We start from the raw sequence: 15389 nt of genomic DNA on the forward strand, positions 1-15389 counted from the left end.
ATGCCTTAGTAGATTTTCTTGATTCGATGGGTTTTTTCATTCATTGTACATCTGAGGACAATTTCCAGATATTTCAAGTGGTTGTTTTAAATAATTTGCCACAGTTGCAGTAGCTTCACTAGGGAGAGGGTCCACAGCCATCCTGGAGGCTATCTCAGGTACACATTGTTTTCAGAGTTGCATAATTTTACATCCTTCTTTTTTCACTTGGCTTAATGCTTTTCCACATTATTACAACCTCTACAAATGTCATTTCTGATTATCACACAAGAGTCTACCAATGTGGGATGGGCCATCCTTTCACAAACTTCAGTTTAGAAGAGTTTCATGTTTACAGCAAAGTTGAGGTAACAGTGCAGATTTTCAGTGTATCCTGCACCCAGTATTAGCTATTACTGACATCTTACATTAATCAACGGTTTGCTTTTACTTTTTTGCTTTGTTGGGTGATACTGTGATCATCTTGCTACATACATGGCTGTTTGTATTGTTGACTCTTGGACTAGATTTTTTTCAGAAATAAAATCACCCAATCAAAGCACTTTAGAATATATTTGACTATAACATCAAAGTCTCTTAACATAGGTCTATTGTCAAATTCTGCTAGTGTCTCAGTGGTCATTTAAGTTATAATTTCTAGCTGGATGCAGTACGCACACCTATGCATGGTCCCAGTTTCTCAGGAGGCTGAGTCTGGAGGAACATGGGTGAGAGGCCAGCCTGGACAACTTAGCAAGATCACCTCTCATAATAAAAAGATTTTTAAAGGGCTGTAAATGTAGTTCATTGGTAGTGTGCCCCTGGGCTCAATCCCAAGTACTTGAAAAACCAAAACAAAGCTGTGATTTCTAGATTTGCTCAGGTAAAAGGTGTGCCTCTTCAGAATGGCTTCTAGCAAAAGGACTGATTGTGGTCCTTGGTATGAGATGATCTTGACAGAACAGGCCAACCTGTTCATGCCTAATCATGCCAGTCACCCTCAGCAATGCAGCAATTCAGACTAAATATATTAAAGGGCATTTTCCAGTTCAACCACAGATAAAACATCAAACAATTTTTATTCCAGTTCAACTTTCTGTGGTAGAATGTTCATCTAAACCAATGAGTCTCAGGTATGATTCTCTGACCAGCAGAATTTCTGGCCTCAGGAGGTCAGAATGTCAGAGAGCAAGGGCTGATGCTAATGTGCAGGTGTGGAGGTCAAACCTCAAACCATAAAGCCTGACATGCTTAGGAGTCACATATAGCCCCAGAGCTTGTGTGTGTATGATGCCAACCTTTTACCTTTTCCCAATGGATAAGATAAAGAATGAAGAAAGGATGTGAGATTCACTTCATGATAATCATTTGGGAGTGATCTGATATAAGAAAAGGATGTAATACATCATTAATGTTACAAACCCACTTTTTGATATTCAGGTCCATATGCTTTTGACTGCAGGGGGATTGCTAGGGCTCAGAGCACAGAGCAGGCAAGCTCGATGTACTCTTTGAACTGGGATCTGAGAGCAAGGTCTTGGTACTGCCTCTTAATCTTCTGCCAGGACCAACTCCCATGAAGTAGAGACAGATATGCTGGAAAGTCCCTGCCATTCATGTCCTAAACTGGAGAGACCAGAGTAGCCACTGGCCACAGCCCACAGTGGGTGACACTGTGGTGACAGGGAACTGTGGTTACACATCTTTGAGATGGTGCCTTCCTCCACCCACCCCCAGCAGTGATAAGACTACAAGGGTAACAGCTTAGCTTGCAGGCCCTCTTATAAGTGCCTGGAGTGCAGTGTAACTCCATGTCTCTGTTACCTTCCATCTGGATGGCCAGTTCATTGCAGAAGGTAGGGTGTTGGAATCCACTGTTCTCATGTTGCCCTCTCTTTCCCTTTAGATGTGAGGGTTTGCTTTATATGTTTAGGTGCTCTGATGTTGGGTGCATGAGTACTTAAAATTTTCATATCTTGTGGCTGTACTGGCTCCTTTATGACTAGACAATGATGGTCTTTGTGTTTTTTTATAGCTGGTGAGTTAAAGTCTATTTTATCTGATGTGTGTTCCTCCCGCGCTTTCCTGGTTTTCATTTGCATGAAATATGCTTCAAAGTGTAAGGGACCAAGCCTAACCCTAGCACCTGGGAGCTTCCTTAGAGTTCAAAACCTCTGCCTTCTCCCTCAAAACAGTCCCTTGAGAGGAGGGATGATGGTTGACCTGGGGCAGGCAGAACACATAGGAGGCTGGGCCTGAGACCCCCAGGGAATCTTCCTCACCATCCTGAGCTAGAGGCTAAGGAGTGGGCAAGACAGGAGTTGGCCTGGATCTAAAGAGAGGAAATGGGAAGTGAGAAGGGACCATGACACTTGGAAGAGAAGCCTACAAGGCCAGAGAAGGACCAAGCACCCTTTCCTGAAATAAACTGGAGCCAAATTTCTGATCGGTGGCTAAGGTGAAAGAGGGAAGAATATAGATGTCTAGGAGAGCTTGTGCATGGGAACCCCACCTCTGAGTGAGGAGAAACCCCACTCCTGGGTTGGCAAAACGAACAGAATAGCTTTAACAGGTATAGCATCCACCCCTGCCCCAAAACTTAACAATTACTAGGAACCACCCAAAAAGGGCTTGAAATTCTTATTGTAATCCAAAGTGCCTTCTGGTGCTTGCCAATCTGGGATAAAAAGGGTGCTTCATCAGCAGGTGATCTAGTGCCAAATCCCCCCTGTGTAGCCATCAGACTCCTGACCCAACAGTGATCCTCTTCCCACTATGATTACCTGGAGGGATCAGAAAGTCTTCCAGAGTGCCCTTCAAGGGAGCCTGACGCACTACCTGAGCCCTCTTCCAAACTGAGTGCTCAGTCTTCCCTGCAAGCCAGAGAGAACAGTCTTCACAGAGGGCCATCCATAAGCAAAACTCTTCTGGGACACCCTGTGGCTCCGGTAGAAGAAGCCAGTAGCCCTCTGTCATTGTTTTGCTTGATCTGAAGACCAGAAGAAATTAAGATATTAAGGCAAAAGAGCACTCTGGAGTTCAGAGACCAGACAGGTCAGAATGTACTATGATCTTATAGACACAAATACGCACCATGCAAACTGGCATTCCTAATAATGGCCTTTGGTAAACAGCAGTGTGCTATGGTGCTCGAGCGGTTCATCGTGGCTTTAAAATTAAGACACATAATATAACTTGCACATGCAATTTTTCTATTTTTCCCCTTAGAGCTAATCTTCACAGATTGTCAGAAATGATAATGATTATTGTTCACTCTGGAAGCTTTTGCCTGGGAGAAGGAAACTGTGGAACATAACATTGGCCCAGCACATGGATTCAGGAAGTGCTACCTATGACCTAGCTGGATCATGGTGCAGTGAAGGAAGGGGCTGGTGAAGGAGAGGGTTAGTGAGAAATCATTATTGAAGGGTTATGAGCAGGGCTAGGGAGCTATTCACATTCCTGGAAGATCAAGATGGATAAAGTCCCATGATGACATCACTCTACATGGGTAGAGGAGGAGTCACTGGGAATTTAAACCAGGGGAGCTTTACTATATAGCTATATCCCAGCCCTTTTTATACATTTCTTTTTTTTTGGCGGGAATGGGTGCTACTGGGGATTGAACTCAGGGGCACTCTACCACTGAGCCATAACCTCAGCCCTATTTTGTATTTTATTTAGAGACGGGGTCTTACTGGGTTATTTAGTGCCTCATTGTTGCTGAGGCTGGCTTTGAACTTTCAATCCTCCTGCCTCAGCCTTATGAGCCGCTGAGATTACAGGTGTGCATCACTGTGCCAGGTTCCTTTTTTTACTTTTTATTTTGAGACAGGATCTCACTAAGTTGCTTATGGCCTTGTTGGGTTGCTGAGGCTGACCCTGAACTTGCAGTCCTTCTGTCTCAGCCTTTTGAGCCACTGGGATTACAGATGTGTACCACAGACACCTGAATTACTTTACATTTTTTAAACTTTATTGAAATTTATTTTTTGCTTAAAAAATAAATGTTTAACAGGGCATGGTTGTGCACTCCTGTAATCTCAGTGACTCTGGAGGCTGAGGCAGGAGGATCTCAAGTTCAAAGCCAACCTCAGCAACTTAGCAAGGCCTTAAGAAACTCAGCAAGACCCTGTCTCTAACAAAATATTTAAAAAGGGGCAGGGACTATGTCTCAGTGGTTAAGTGCCCCTGGATTCAATCTCTGGTACAAAAAATACATAAATAAATAAGTATTTAAGCAAGTCAAATAATGCAGGGGCATATCACAGTCATTCATTTTTTTCCTTCCATATTGTCAGTGTTCTCCAGAGAAACAGAACCATTAGGATGTATGTAGAGATGTATGGAAGAGGGCTGGGATGTAGCTCCAGGGTAGAGTGCTTGCCTGGCATGCTGGAGGCCTTGGGTTCAGTCCCTAGCACCTCAACAACAACAAAAACACATACATAAATAAAAGCTGCTATGGAAACTGACTGCACAAACACAGAGGCTGAAAAGTCCCACCATGCTCCAGCCACACTCGAGAGAACCAGAAGTGAGCAGTGTGATCCAGAGCCCAAATGCCTGTGAGTCAGAGCTGGGACCCAAGGCCTGAGGACCAGGATGTCTGAGACAAGAGCAGATGGACATCCCAGCTCAAGAAGCGAGAGTGAATTTGTCCTCCTCTGCTCTGTGGGGGTGGGGGTAGGGGCCCTCTGTGGATCATATGATGCCCAGCCACGTGGGTGAAGGCAGATCTACTGAGTGAGCTGCTAATCTCTTCTAGCAATATCCTCACAGACATACCCTAAAATAATGGTTTATCAACTATCTGGATATCTCTTGGCCTCATCAAGTACATGTACAATTAACCATTTTGAGTTGGCATTTTCTCTGTTTTTATTTAAACATACTGAATAATATTCAGATAAATTGGAGTTTGTCTAAAAGACAGTTATGATTACTGGATACTGATATTTGTATCTCCAGGGCCAGGAAAGCAAACATACACCAGTCCTCAGGGCTGTGGCCAATCACAAAAGCTCTCATGTCATGCAATCCACTGTTCTCAGCAGCTTAACTGTTGCCTCATCCTTTCTGTGAGCAAACCCATGAGACTGGCATTATTATCATTCCCACTTTACAAAAGAGAAGACTAAGGTTGATAGCAGTTTAGTGGTTTGCCCTTTAACCATGAGATCTGGGAGGACAGAAACCCCGATGTTTTGTTCATCACAATATCCTCAGTGCCCAACACAGTGTCAGGCACAAGTTGATCTCAATAGATAAATTTTGGTCCACATGGGGAGCAATCGTCAGGTCAGGCTGGAACCATGTTCTTCTGACCCTTTAGCTAACACACTGCATTGGCAGTGATAGAGATTTTTGCATTGTGGGGGCTCCCCTTAGCCCATGGGAACCACACTGAAGTTGCTCTCTCTGAGCTTGTTCAGACAGGAGGCTGGTGTCTCCTAGGCAAGGCAGGTAGCCTTAGACCCAGGGTAGAGCTCCATCCTGGCAGAACTGCCACAGTTTTGTTCCCTCTAACATCCTTGTGAAAATGACTTTGTATTCAGCAAGTTTACAACGGAAGACAGGCAGGAAGGCTTCCAGGAGCCTGGTCAAGGGTTGGTGCTTCATCTTGGCTGATTGAACAAATGGATGGAGGAGTGTTCCAAACACCCATGGCCAGGACATTCACTGCAGCTCTCAGTTTACTCCCTGAACAATGGCAGGGTGACTGTAGGAGAGGACACTGAGGTTCAGAGGCACAGAGACTGTCCAGGGCCAAGCCTGTGTAGTCTGAATGCCAGACCAGAGCCTCTCCCTAGTCATCACTCCATGAAATTCCTTCCCTCCTATTTGCCTACCCCAGCATGTGAGCCCACAGGGTCCCCAGGGCCATCTGTTTGCTGCTAATTTCAGCCCCCACCTCTTTACATCTCAACCTGAAGCAAAGGCAACCTAAAAAGATAGGAAAGATGCATGCAGGAGCTGGTTTCCCAGAATGAGGTTGCTAACAATGACCCCCAAGTACACATCTATCGGTATAATTTTTTGTAGCAAAAGTTTTGAGCAATATTGAAGTCACTGAGCTTAAAGGAGAAAAAAAGGCCTTGGCTGGGAGAAGGAGGAGCAGGTACACAGAAGAGCTCCGTGACTGAGAACAAGGAGTAGAGACAGCTGAACACTGAAGGAAGAAAAAAAAGCTGTGTTCAGATGGGCTGGGGGCATGGAGGAAGAGTCCTCCCTGGAGGAGAAACTTAGGCACCGGAGGCTGCTCCACATGCAGAAATCTGCAGAGGCTCAACAGGAAGAGTATCTCGCTGAAAATGCAGGCAGCTCAGAATGTAAGACGCAGGCAGTGCAGCCATGCAGGTGGCTCTCTGAGAAGTGGGTCAGGAGTGTAAGGTGGGCAGGTGACCATCTGAAACATTCTGAGTAGCAAGATCAGTTAGGAACTTCAGCAAGGGCAGTTATGGGGAAGGTGGCCTTTCCTGAGACAGGTTGGACAACAACAGTTTTACTATGTTCACATTGACTCATGCTCAGCTATTGCTGCAGGCAGAGGAGCCCAGCCAGGAGGGAAAAAAACACCTTGTGCTGTGGGGTTCTTTTGTTTGTGTGCTTGTGTTCATTGTAAGTGCTTCCTGAAACCCACTCATTAAAAACAACCAACTTCTTTATAGCTGGATTTAACTGAGGGGCCATATTCACTTCTGAGATGAGTGACTTTTTGAGACTTACTGAACTTTTGGAAGCCAGACCTCTGACAGCTTCCTTCTTGCCCTTCCCCCACGCCTGCCTGCCCCTCTGGAGTGCACACTGGAACAAGCCTGCACCTTCGCCCCAGGGTTGCATTGTCTCTTCAAGGCGCTTCTGTGGGCCCAGTCCACATCGAGGGAACCCAGCCAGTCCTGCAGATGCTCCTCTGCTGCTCCTCCTCAGCAGAAATTAGGCTGCTGATTCTCAGGAGGCTTGCCTCTGAAAGCATGTGTCACATCCCTGGTATTGTGATGCCATTCTACGATTCTCCTGCTGCTGCTCTGAATAATCAGTATTAAAAAAGAAAAACAAAATGGTTAACCTCTTCACTGGTCTTCTGTGCAGTGGCTCCAGTGAGCTGTCACAAATAGAGTCCCATAGCAAATGAGATTGTATCTCTCTTCATTATCCACCTTTTTCATCCACATACAGTAACAATATTGAGTCTTTCAGGGATCACACCAAGCAAATCCCAAGTTAGAGATGTTTAAATTCAAAAATCCACATTCAGTTGCACCTGTTCTTTTCCAGCTACCATGGTGAATTTGGGATTTGGATATAACTCCTGGAAAGTGCATTTTTAAAGTAATTGGGAGGCTTGTTTTGAGACTGAAAAGTTATTTCAACATGTATCCCAGACAGCATTGCTGTGGATGGAGTCTAAACACAACAGGGACCCAACTTGAGATCTGTGTCTCTGCGCCACGTTTTCAAAGCCATGATCTACGCTGAGCCTTGCCAAGTGGTGAGTCACTATGCTAGGAAGATTAAAGGATTATTTTTTAATCCACTGGAAATCAAGCCACAGCCCCTATATCAGTAACATTAATAACTATAATGGACTGAATTCTCCTACCTCTTTTCTTCAAGATTCTCCAAATGTTTTTGCCAAATGGAACGAACCAAATCACAGATTAATTTCTAGAGCTGGAAAAGGACTTAGAGATCAAACAGGCAAACTCCTTATTCAAATATGAATCTTGAAGACCAGAGAAGTTCAGTGATTTGGTCCAGGCCTCACAGCCACATACTGGCAAAGTAGAACTTGAACCCAGACCTCCACATTCTTAGCTTTGCACCCTCGTGCACAGCCGGGGAGCTTCCTGTCAAGGCACACCTGCAGCATCAGACCTTGAATTTGAACAGAACCCTCAGTGTCCTTGTGGCCCTGAAAGCCCAAGAGGCCCTGATTTTCCCCTTACCATTGTCTTACAGTTCTGTGACCCTTGCGCCCCACACAGTAGCATTTCTGAACATGCCCAAGAAAATCTCACAAAGTAGGTACAATGATGGTATAGGGGGCTGGGATGCAGCTTGGTAGCACACAATTTTCATAAAGAAAAGAATAAAAAAATAAGTAAATTAAACATTAATAGTGTGAAAAGAACACTCTCTTCTGAAAGAAAAATGCTATAGTACATCTGACTGTGGTTACCAAGGGCAAAGACACAAAGAGGGTACTATCTGCGGCTTTCATGATGAACGGACACCATACATTTGAAAAAACAGAGCCTTTCCCCTGATTAAGCTTATACTCAGGTAGGAAAGAGAAATCTGGTAATCAGGGAACAAAAATAAATCATAAATTATAGACTGGGCCAGTTGTGGTGACATGTGCCTGTCATCACAGCAGCTCCGAGGCTGAGGCAGGAGGATCATGAATTCAAAGCCAGCCTCAGCAACTTAGCAAGGCCCTAAGCAACTGGGTGAGCCCCTGTCTCAAAATAGAAAATAAAAAGAGCTGGATGTGGCTCAGTGGTCAAGCACCCTGGGGTCAATTTCCTGTTCCACATGCACATACATAAAAAGATTAGAACAGAGACACTTGCAGAGAGAAGGCCACAGGAAGGTGTGGGGAGAAGGCAGCCACCTCAAGCTAAGAAAGAGGCTCCTGAAGAAACAAACCCTATGACACTTGGATTTCTAGACTTCTCACGCTGAGAATTGTGAGAAAATACATTTCTGTTGTTCGAGGCACCAACCTAGCACCCTAATACACACACCATGAAAGCACCCTCCAGATCCAGGTTAAAAACACTTCCCTCCAGCACCCTGGCAGAGGGGAGTCTGACTGCAGTGAAAGCTGGAAGCCCTCTTGGCCCCCGAACAGGAGAGTGGGCAGGCAAGGCAGAGCCTGGAAAGACTGGCAAGGGGCCACATGGAGCAGCTGAGCAGGAGATGACAGCCTTGGAGTGTGTTGTGTGAACAGAGAAGCAACCTCATGGTTCAGAAGCTCTTGCCAAAATTGAGGTCAGGTAGTGGTGAGAGCATGGTGGTGAAGGGGGCTGAAAACGTATTTAGGAGGGAATAGAAAAGCAACAGGGTGAACAAAGTGAAGAAAAGCAAAGCTGACTCAAAGTTTTTATCCAGGGGATGGGTATCTTTGGAACATGGATTGCTCCTCCAAAACTCATGGTGAACTTCAATTCCCAGCATAAGGGTGCTGATGGGCAGTGGGGCCTCTGAGAGGGGATTTGGTCCTGAAGAAGGGTTGAATCGGGGAAGTTCTCAGGAGCAGGGTTAATTCCCTTGAGGGGAGGGAAGCTAACTCACTGAGTTTGGACTCACAAAGAGAGCAGGTGGTATAAAGCATGGCCACCTCACAAGCTTTCTCCTAGCTTACTCCTGCTTACATGTCCCCTTTCTGCCCTGTGCTGAAGGAGCACAAGGCCTTCACCAATCTGCAGCCACCCAATGTTAGACTTTCCCAAAATCATGAGCCAAAATAAAACTTATTTCTTTATAAATTACTTAGTCTCATGCATTCTGTTATAGCATCAGAAAATGGACAATGATAGGGACCAAACTGACTTAAGGGTTGATAATGAATATTGAGTTATCTGAGGAAAAGAGTCAGTAGGGGTGGGACATGGTGAATGCCATTTGAGACATGATAGGTTTGAGGGGATGACATCATGTTCAAGTGCATATGACATGACCAGAAGATGGGAATTGAGTCATGCACCACATAATAAATTTGGTCAAGGACAAACCACAGATACAACAGTGATTCTATAAAACTATATTTGCCTAGCAACAAAATCATCTTGGTTTTTGTATATACACTCTATGATGTTTACTCAATGACAAAATAGCCTAACATGGCAGAATTTATCCCTGTTGTTAAATGACGTATGACCAGCTAGTGTACTGTGGTGCACACCTATAATCCCAGCTACTCAAGAGGCTGGGACAGGAGGATCCCACCCTGGAGGCCAGCCTGGGCAGCTTAGTGAGATCCTGTCTCAAAAAAATAATGATAAAAATTTAAAAGGCTGGGGATGTACCTTGGTGGTAGTGTGCCCAGCATTTAACCCCTGTACCTCTCCACCAGACGTGCACAAAATAATGTGTAACCATTTGACTGGAGCCCAAGGCAAAAGAGGGCAGGATAGGTGGCAAAAAAGTGCATGTGGAGGGGAGGGAAGGAGCCAAGAATGGATGGAAACACAGTAACAAAACAGTAACAGCCGTCAACCTGCATCCAGTGCTCCCCACCTTGCATGGGCTCTCTCACCTGGTCCCCACAACAGTCCTGGATGGCACACTGAGTCATTATCATCTCTGCCTTACTGAAAAGGAAACAGGCTCACAGAGATTAAGTAGTTTTTCGAAGGATACACAGCCAATATGTGGTAGATAAGTTTCAAACCCTGACACTCAAGTTGGTGAGCTCAGAAGAAAGAGGAGTCAGTTTGACAGGAGACTGGTTCAAGTGATCAAGCCTGGCATAGTCTGCTGAGTTTTCAGTCCTCAAGCTCTGGGGCTGATGTTTTCAGAACAGAACGAGCCCTCACCAGCAGTAAGTTCCTCCAGTGCCTATTATTAACAGAATTGCAAACAGCCCATAATTATGTGTGCCACACTTCTCTCTGACCAACAGCGCAGTAGGTTTGCTTACCCCAGCCTCAGTAGAACACGTGAGTACCATGTACACCATGATCTGACCACATCAGCGAGGCCACTGGGCAATGGGAATTCTCCAGCTCCACTATAGTCTTATGGGACGCCCATCATGTGTGCAATCCGTAATTCAAATATTGCTGGATGCCCATGACTGGACTTCAACATTGAGAGTCTTAGGCTTTTCTTTCATTGCTGGCTTTCAATTCATGCTTCTCCTTCTCCAGGGTCACATTTCTGTCTGACAACTCAGGTTTCTTCGTGTTTCTGGCATGAGGAGCCCCAGCACAGTTCATGGCAGCCTCTGGTACTCCGTGTCCCACAGGTCAAGGGGAAGACAAAATAACTTTTCCATGAGTGTGCTTCCATGCATATTTTGCAATTTCAGAGCTATCTGTATGCCTGAAGAAATTTCTAACACTGAGACAAATAAAAGACATTGACAGATGCAAAACTGCACCACCAGAATTTAGCCACAGGGTCCAAGACCTTTCTCTCCAGCCTTTTTCTCCCCCTTGTGTGCTCCAGATTTAACTCTTATTATTTTTTTTATTTTTTCTCTAATTGTACATTTATAAAATAGCTCCTCATGCACACCAGAAAATGTGCCAACTGTTTCATAACTAAAAGATTCCTATTCTCCTATTCTCTAAAACTGGCATGTGTGGCTGAAACACATGATGCACTTAGTGTTTTAATGCAAGTGTGGCTAAAGGGCTGCGCCCTACTCTGAATCACCAGCTACAGCAATGCCCAGAGTGTATGCCCATGAGACTTTAAGTTCCCACTGCAACACCAACTTATTATGTTTGTTTGTGACCAAGAAACCCCATTCTATTGAGTGTACCGAAAGATTATTTGGAAAGTCAGAAAACAGACATTTGGAGAAAATAAAATACTAAATCCAGAAACATTCTGGGTTCCTGATGGTTGTCCCACCCCCACCCCATGTCATCTGAGAAACACTTCTTATTCCATAATAGCAGGTGTCTGGCCATGAACATCACAGCCTAATTAATCACCATGACTGTTTATAGGTCTGTCTTGCATGTAGAACACTAGTAATCATAACAATCACTATTAACAAGAAGGAACTGCCCATTTCTTGAGCTTTATGAGGAAAATTGAGTTTCCAAATAATCCATAGTTGGAAGGATAGAGCCATGCAGACCACATTTGCTTAAATATTGGCAGGAGAATGATATAATCTCAAGAGTTATGATTCATCTACAACTATCTACATGGCTGAAGTACTTAACACTGTCTATCTACTGTGAGTATTTACAAAGTCTAGTGGACCATCTCCAGGATTAACTCTTTCCTATCTTAAAGATGGACTCAATTGGGAAACTATCCATCACACATGCTACCTGAAGAATACAAACTGATCCATTCATTGATTAGAGACAACTTGTCTAGTAAGGTTCAATTCTGAAGCTAAAATCCTTCAACTTTCAGAACATAATAGCAAAATATTTTCTCCTGATTTAGTAATGGTTTAAAATGGTCTTAATATATTCCTTCTGTGATAAATGTGGATGACCCAGTGCCTTCATTAGTATCAGCAATTCACATTAACATTTGTACAGCACCTTAGTTTGTCAAAGCATATTCACTTATAATGTTTGATTCTGTCATAATCCCTCTGAGCCAAGTTAGGTGCATGGTAATATTACCATTTTTCAGATGAGGAAACCAAGGTATAGCTAATGAGAAAATATTCAAGGACTTACTGCATACCCAGTGGTAAGTAGCAGGTCCTATTCCAAGGGCTAAGGAATAGTAGTTTTCCAAAGTAGGACTATAATCTTCTTGGTCCATTTTTATTAATCAATGAAGTGCTCCTTTCTTAGACATTTTCTTGACAGGCAAATTTGAAATTTGCGTATACTTTGCCCATAACCAAATAAGGTGGAAATACTCAAAATAAAATTTTTATTTTTCTAGATAGTTTTTACGTTTCAAGTTTAGAAATTATGCAACACATAGAAGCTTAACATATTAAGCTATATTTCTTTAACTCCAAAAATTCCCACTATAATTTGAATCTTAAAATATACTCATCTCACTATAGTTTCAGGTTGATATAAAATGCTTAAACTTTGCATTGAAGAATTATGCACATAATTATGAACATAATTCTACTCAAAAGATGAAAATCAAATGAGATACTGAAAAATTCTAAGTGTGAATTACCAACACCATGTAGACCTTTACACCAGAGTTTCCACAATCTTCCATAAAAGACCACAGAGAAACGGGCCAAACAAAGTTCAGATAGAAACTTGTAAACTAGTAAGGAATTATACAACGCACTTAATTTTCCTTCCTGTTTCCCCTTCCCTTGCTAGATTCCATTTCTGAAGATTATGTACAATTTTCAGCACATGGTGAGCAAGTAAGTTAAAGAAATATGATAGTCCCCATGTTGGTGATCATCTTCCCCAATATCAGTTAACTCTGGCCTGAGAGTGATTCTTTACTCCTGCTCTGAGCCCCTTGGATACATAAGACTCTCTCTCTGGTCCAGTCCTCTTCTCCAGCTGCACTGCTGTGCTCTTGTTGGAGCCCTCATCTCTCTTTCACCTAGCTAATGTGACAGCCATCTAATGGCCACTCTGCTTTTAGCCTCCTTCAGTCTTTCTGCACACTGCTGTCTGAGTGAGCTTTCTAGAATGCTAATGATTCCATACTTCTGCTTAAACATCCTTTGATGGCTTCTCAGAGTTGAAGCTTTGGTAATAGTTGTACATCATCCCATAAGTCCCTGCTGTCATATGAGCCAATTATTTAGAATAAATTAATCTCAATCTCTCTCTCTCTCTCTCTCTCTCTCTCTCTCTCTCTCTCTCTCTCATATGTCTCTCTCTCTCATATGTCTCTCTCTCTCTCTCTCTCTCTCTCTCTCTCTCACACACACACACACACACATACATCCCCTATTAGCTGAACAACCGCCTTACCCCATACCATTTTTAAAAGCCTGATCCTGACTAGGTTAAGCAGGCATTTATTTTTTTTTTAATTTTTAATATTTATTTTTTAGTTTTCAGCAGACACAACATCTTTGTTGGTATGTGGTGCTGAGGATCGAACCCGGGCCGCACGCATGCCAGGCAAGCGCGCTACGGCTTGAGCCACATCCCCAGCCCTAAGCAGGCATTTATATCTCAATAGGAAGAATAAGCAATATGAGTGGGTCTATGTTTCCCCTCAAACCCTAGGTCAGGTCGCATAACTGTACCGATGCAACTAAATCTTTGCTTTCTTTTCAAAGTTATGTGAATCAGTCATCCCGTAGGCAGATTCTCAGGGGAAGGCAAAGTTTAGTTCATTCTCCTTAACATCTTGTCCTACCATCCCAGATGTGGAGCACCTTTAAAACCTTAAATATGGTATATAATATAATTATATAGAAATAGTAATAAGTTTTTTAAATAATTTTTAAAGTTTGTTTTAATTAGTTATACATGACAGTAGAATGCATTTATGCGCTTTGATATATCATAATAGGTGGGGCATAATTTCTCATTTTTCTGATTGTGCATGTTGTAGAATCACATTGATCACACAGTCATATATACACATAATGTAATAATGTCTGTTTTGTTCAATTATAATACAATATTAGCTATATGAATATGAATATGACAATATAAGCTCTAGATTCTGATTTTCAGTTTATTTTAATATCTGTGTCAATTTAGTTGTAATATTCTCAGAACTGAGAATTTGGGCCTTTATTGGTTAAAAAGGAATTTAGTAAGGATTTCAACAATGATTATTGAAAGAGATTTCTGATTAGTTAAATTGATCAGAATTTGTCATTCCAGACAATCTATCTCTAAATATATTTTGAGAAATATTCTTAAGAGATTTTGAAAATAGATTCTCCTTTTGGAAGCACAAGAGCTAAGTAACAAAGTAACAAACATGAGTTTTCCATTATGATCATGTTTAATGCAATCTTTTAAAATCCTGGCCAATTTCTTCTATTTCAGATTTGAATCTAAAGCACTTAATGTGTCCCATTTATTTTTGTTTTTTTTTATATTTAGTTTTTATATTATTTTTGGTACCAGGGATTGAACCCAGAGAGGCTTAACAACTGAGCCACATCTCCAGCCCTTCTTACTTTTTGTTTTGAGACAGGGTCTTGCTAAGTTGCTTAAGGGCTTCTCTAAATTGCCAAGGCTGGCTTTGAATTCACAATCCTCCTGCCTCGGCCTCCCATGCAACTGGGATTACAGTGTATCCCATGTGTGTGTGTGTGTGTGTGTGTGTGTGTGTGTGTTTTAAAGAGAGAGAGAATTTTTTAATATTTATTTTTTAGTTTTTGGTGGACGAAACATCTTTATTTATTTATTTATTTATTTATATTTTTATGTGGTGCTGTGGATTGAACCCAGCGCCCCGCATATGCCAGGCGAGCACACTACCGCTTGAGCCCCATCCCCAGCCCAATCCCTTGTGTTTAAGACTAATTTTCCAACTGACTTAAATGACATTGGAATGGCTTGCTTTTCACTGTGTGTGTAAAATTATTTAATATTTTATTCGGAGGCAACATTTGTGCTTGGTTTGGCTTGTTGCACTTTTACATGTTAATAATCCAGTACCCGTTTATTTGGGTCTCACACCGTGAACTTATGAGTTTCCCTAATGGGGGAGAAAACTTCCAGGGAGAGGAGAGAGGTTCCCAGTATATAAGATGGGAAGCTGTCAACATGCACAGGGTCTGTGCACAGCAGACTAGGGAG

General features: G+C 42.8%; 1 protein-coding gene across 1 annotated transcript in view; it reads left to right on the forward strand.

Annotated features, from left to right (window-relative positions):
• The first annotated feature begins 6193 nt into the window (after positions 1–6193).
• LOC144373626 (uncharacterized) overlaps positions 6194–15389 on the forward strand; it is a 192162-nt gene continuing 182966 nt past the window's right edge. The window contains exon 1 of the mRNA XM_078036672.1: positions 6194–6311. Within this exon, the coding sequence (XP_077892798.1) occupies positions 6194–6311 (118 nt within the window). The remainder of the gene's footprint in view (positions 6312–15389) is intronic.

The sequence above is a fragment of the Ictidomys tridecemlineatus genome, unplaced genomic scaffold (genome assembly GCF_052094955.1).
Source record: "Ictidomys tridecemlineatus isolate mIctTri1 unplaced genomic scaffold, mIctTri1.hap1 Scaffold_45, whole genome shotgun sequence".
NCBI classification, from domain to species: Eukaryota; Metazoa; Chordata; class Mammalia; order Rodentia; family Sciuridae; genus Ictidomys; species Ictidomys tridecemlineatus.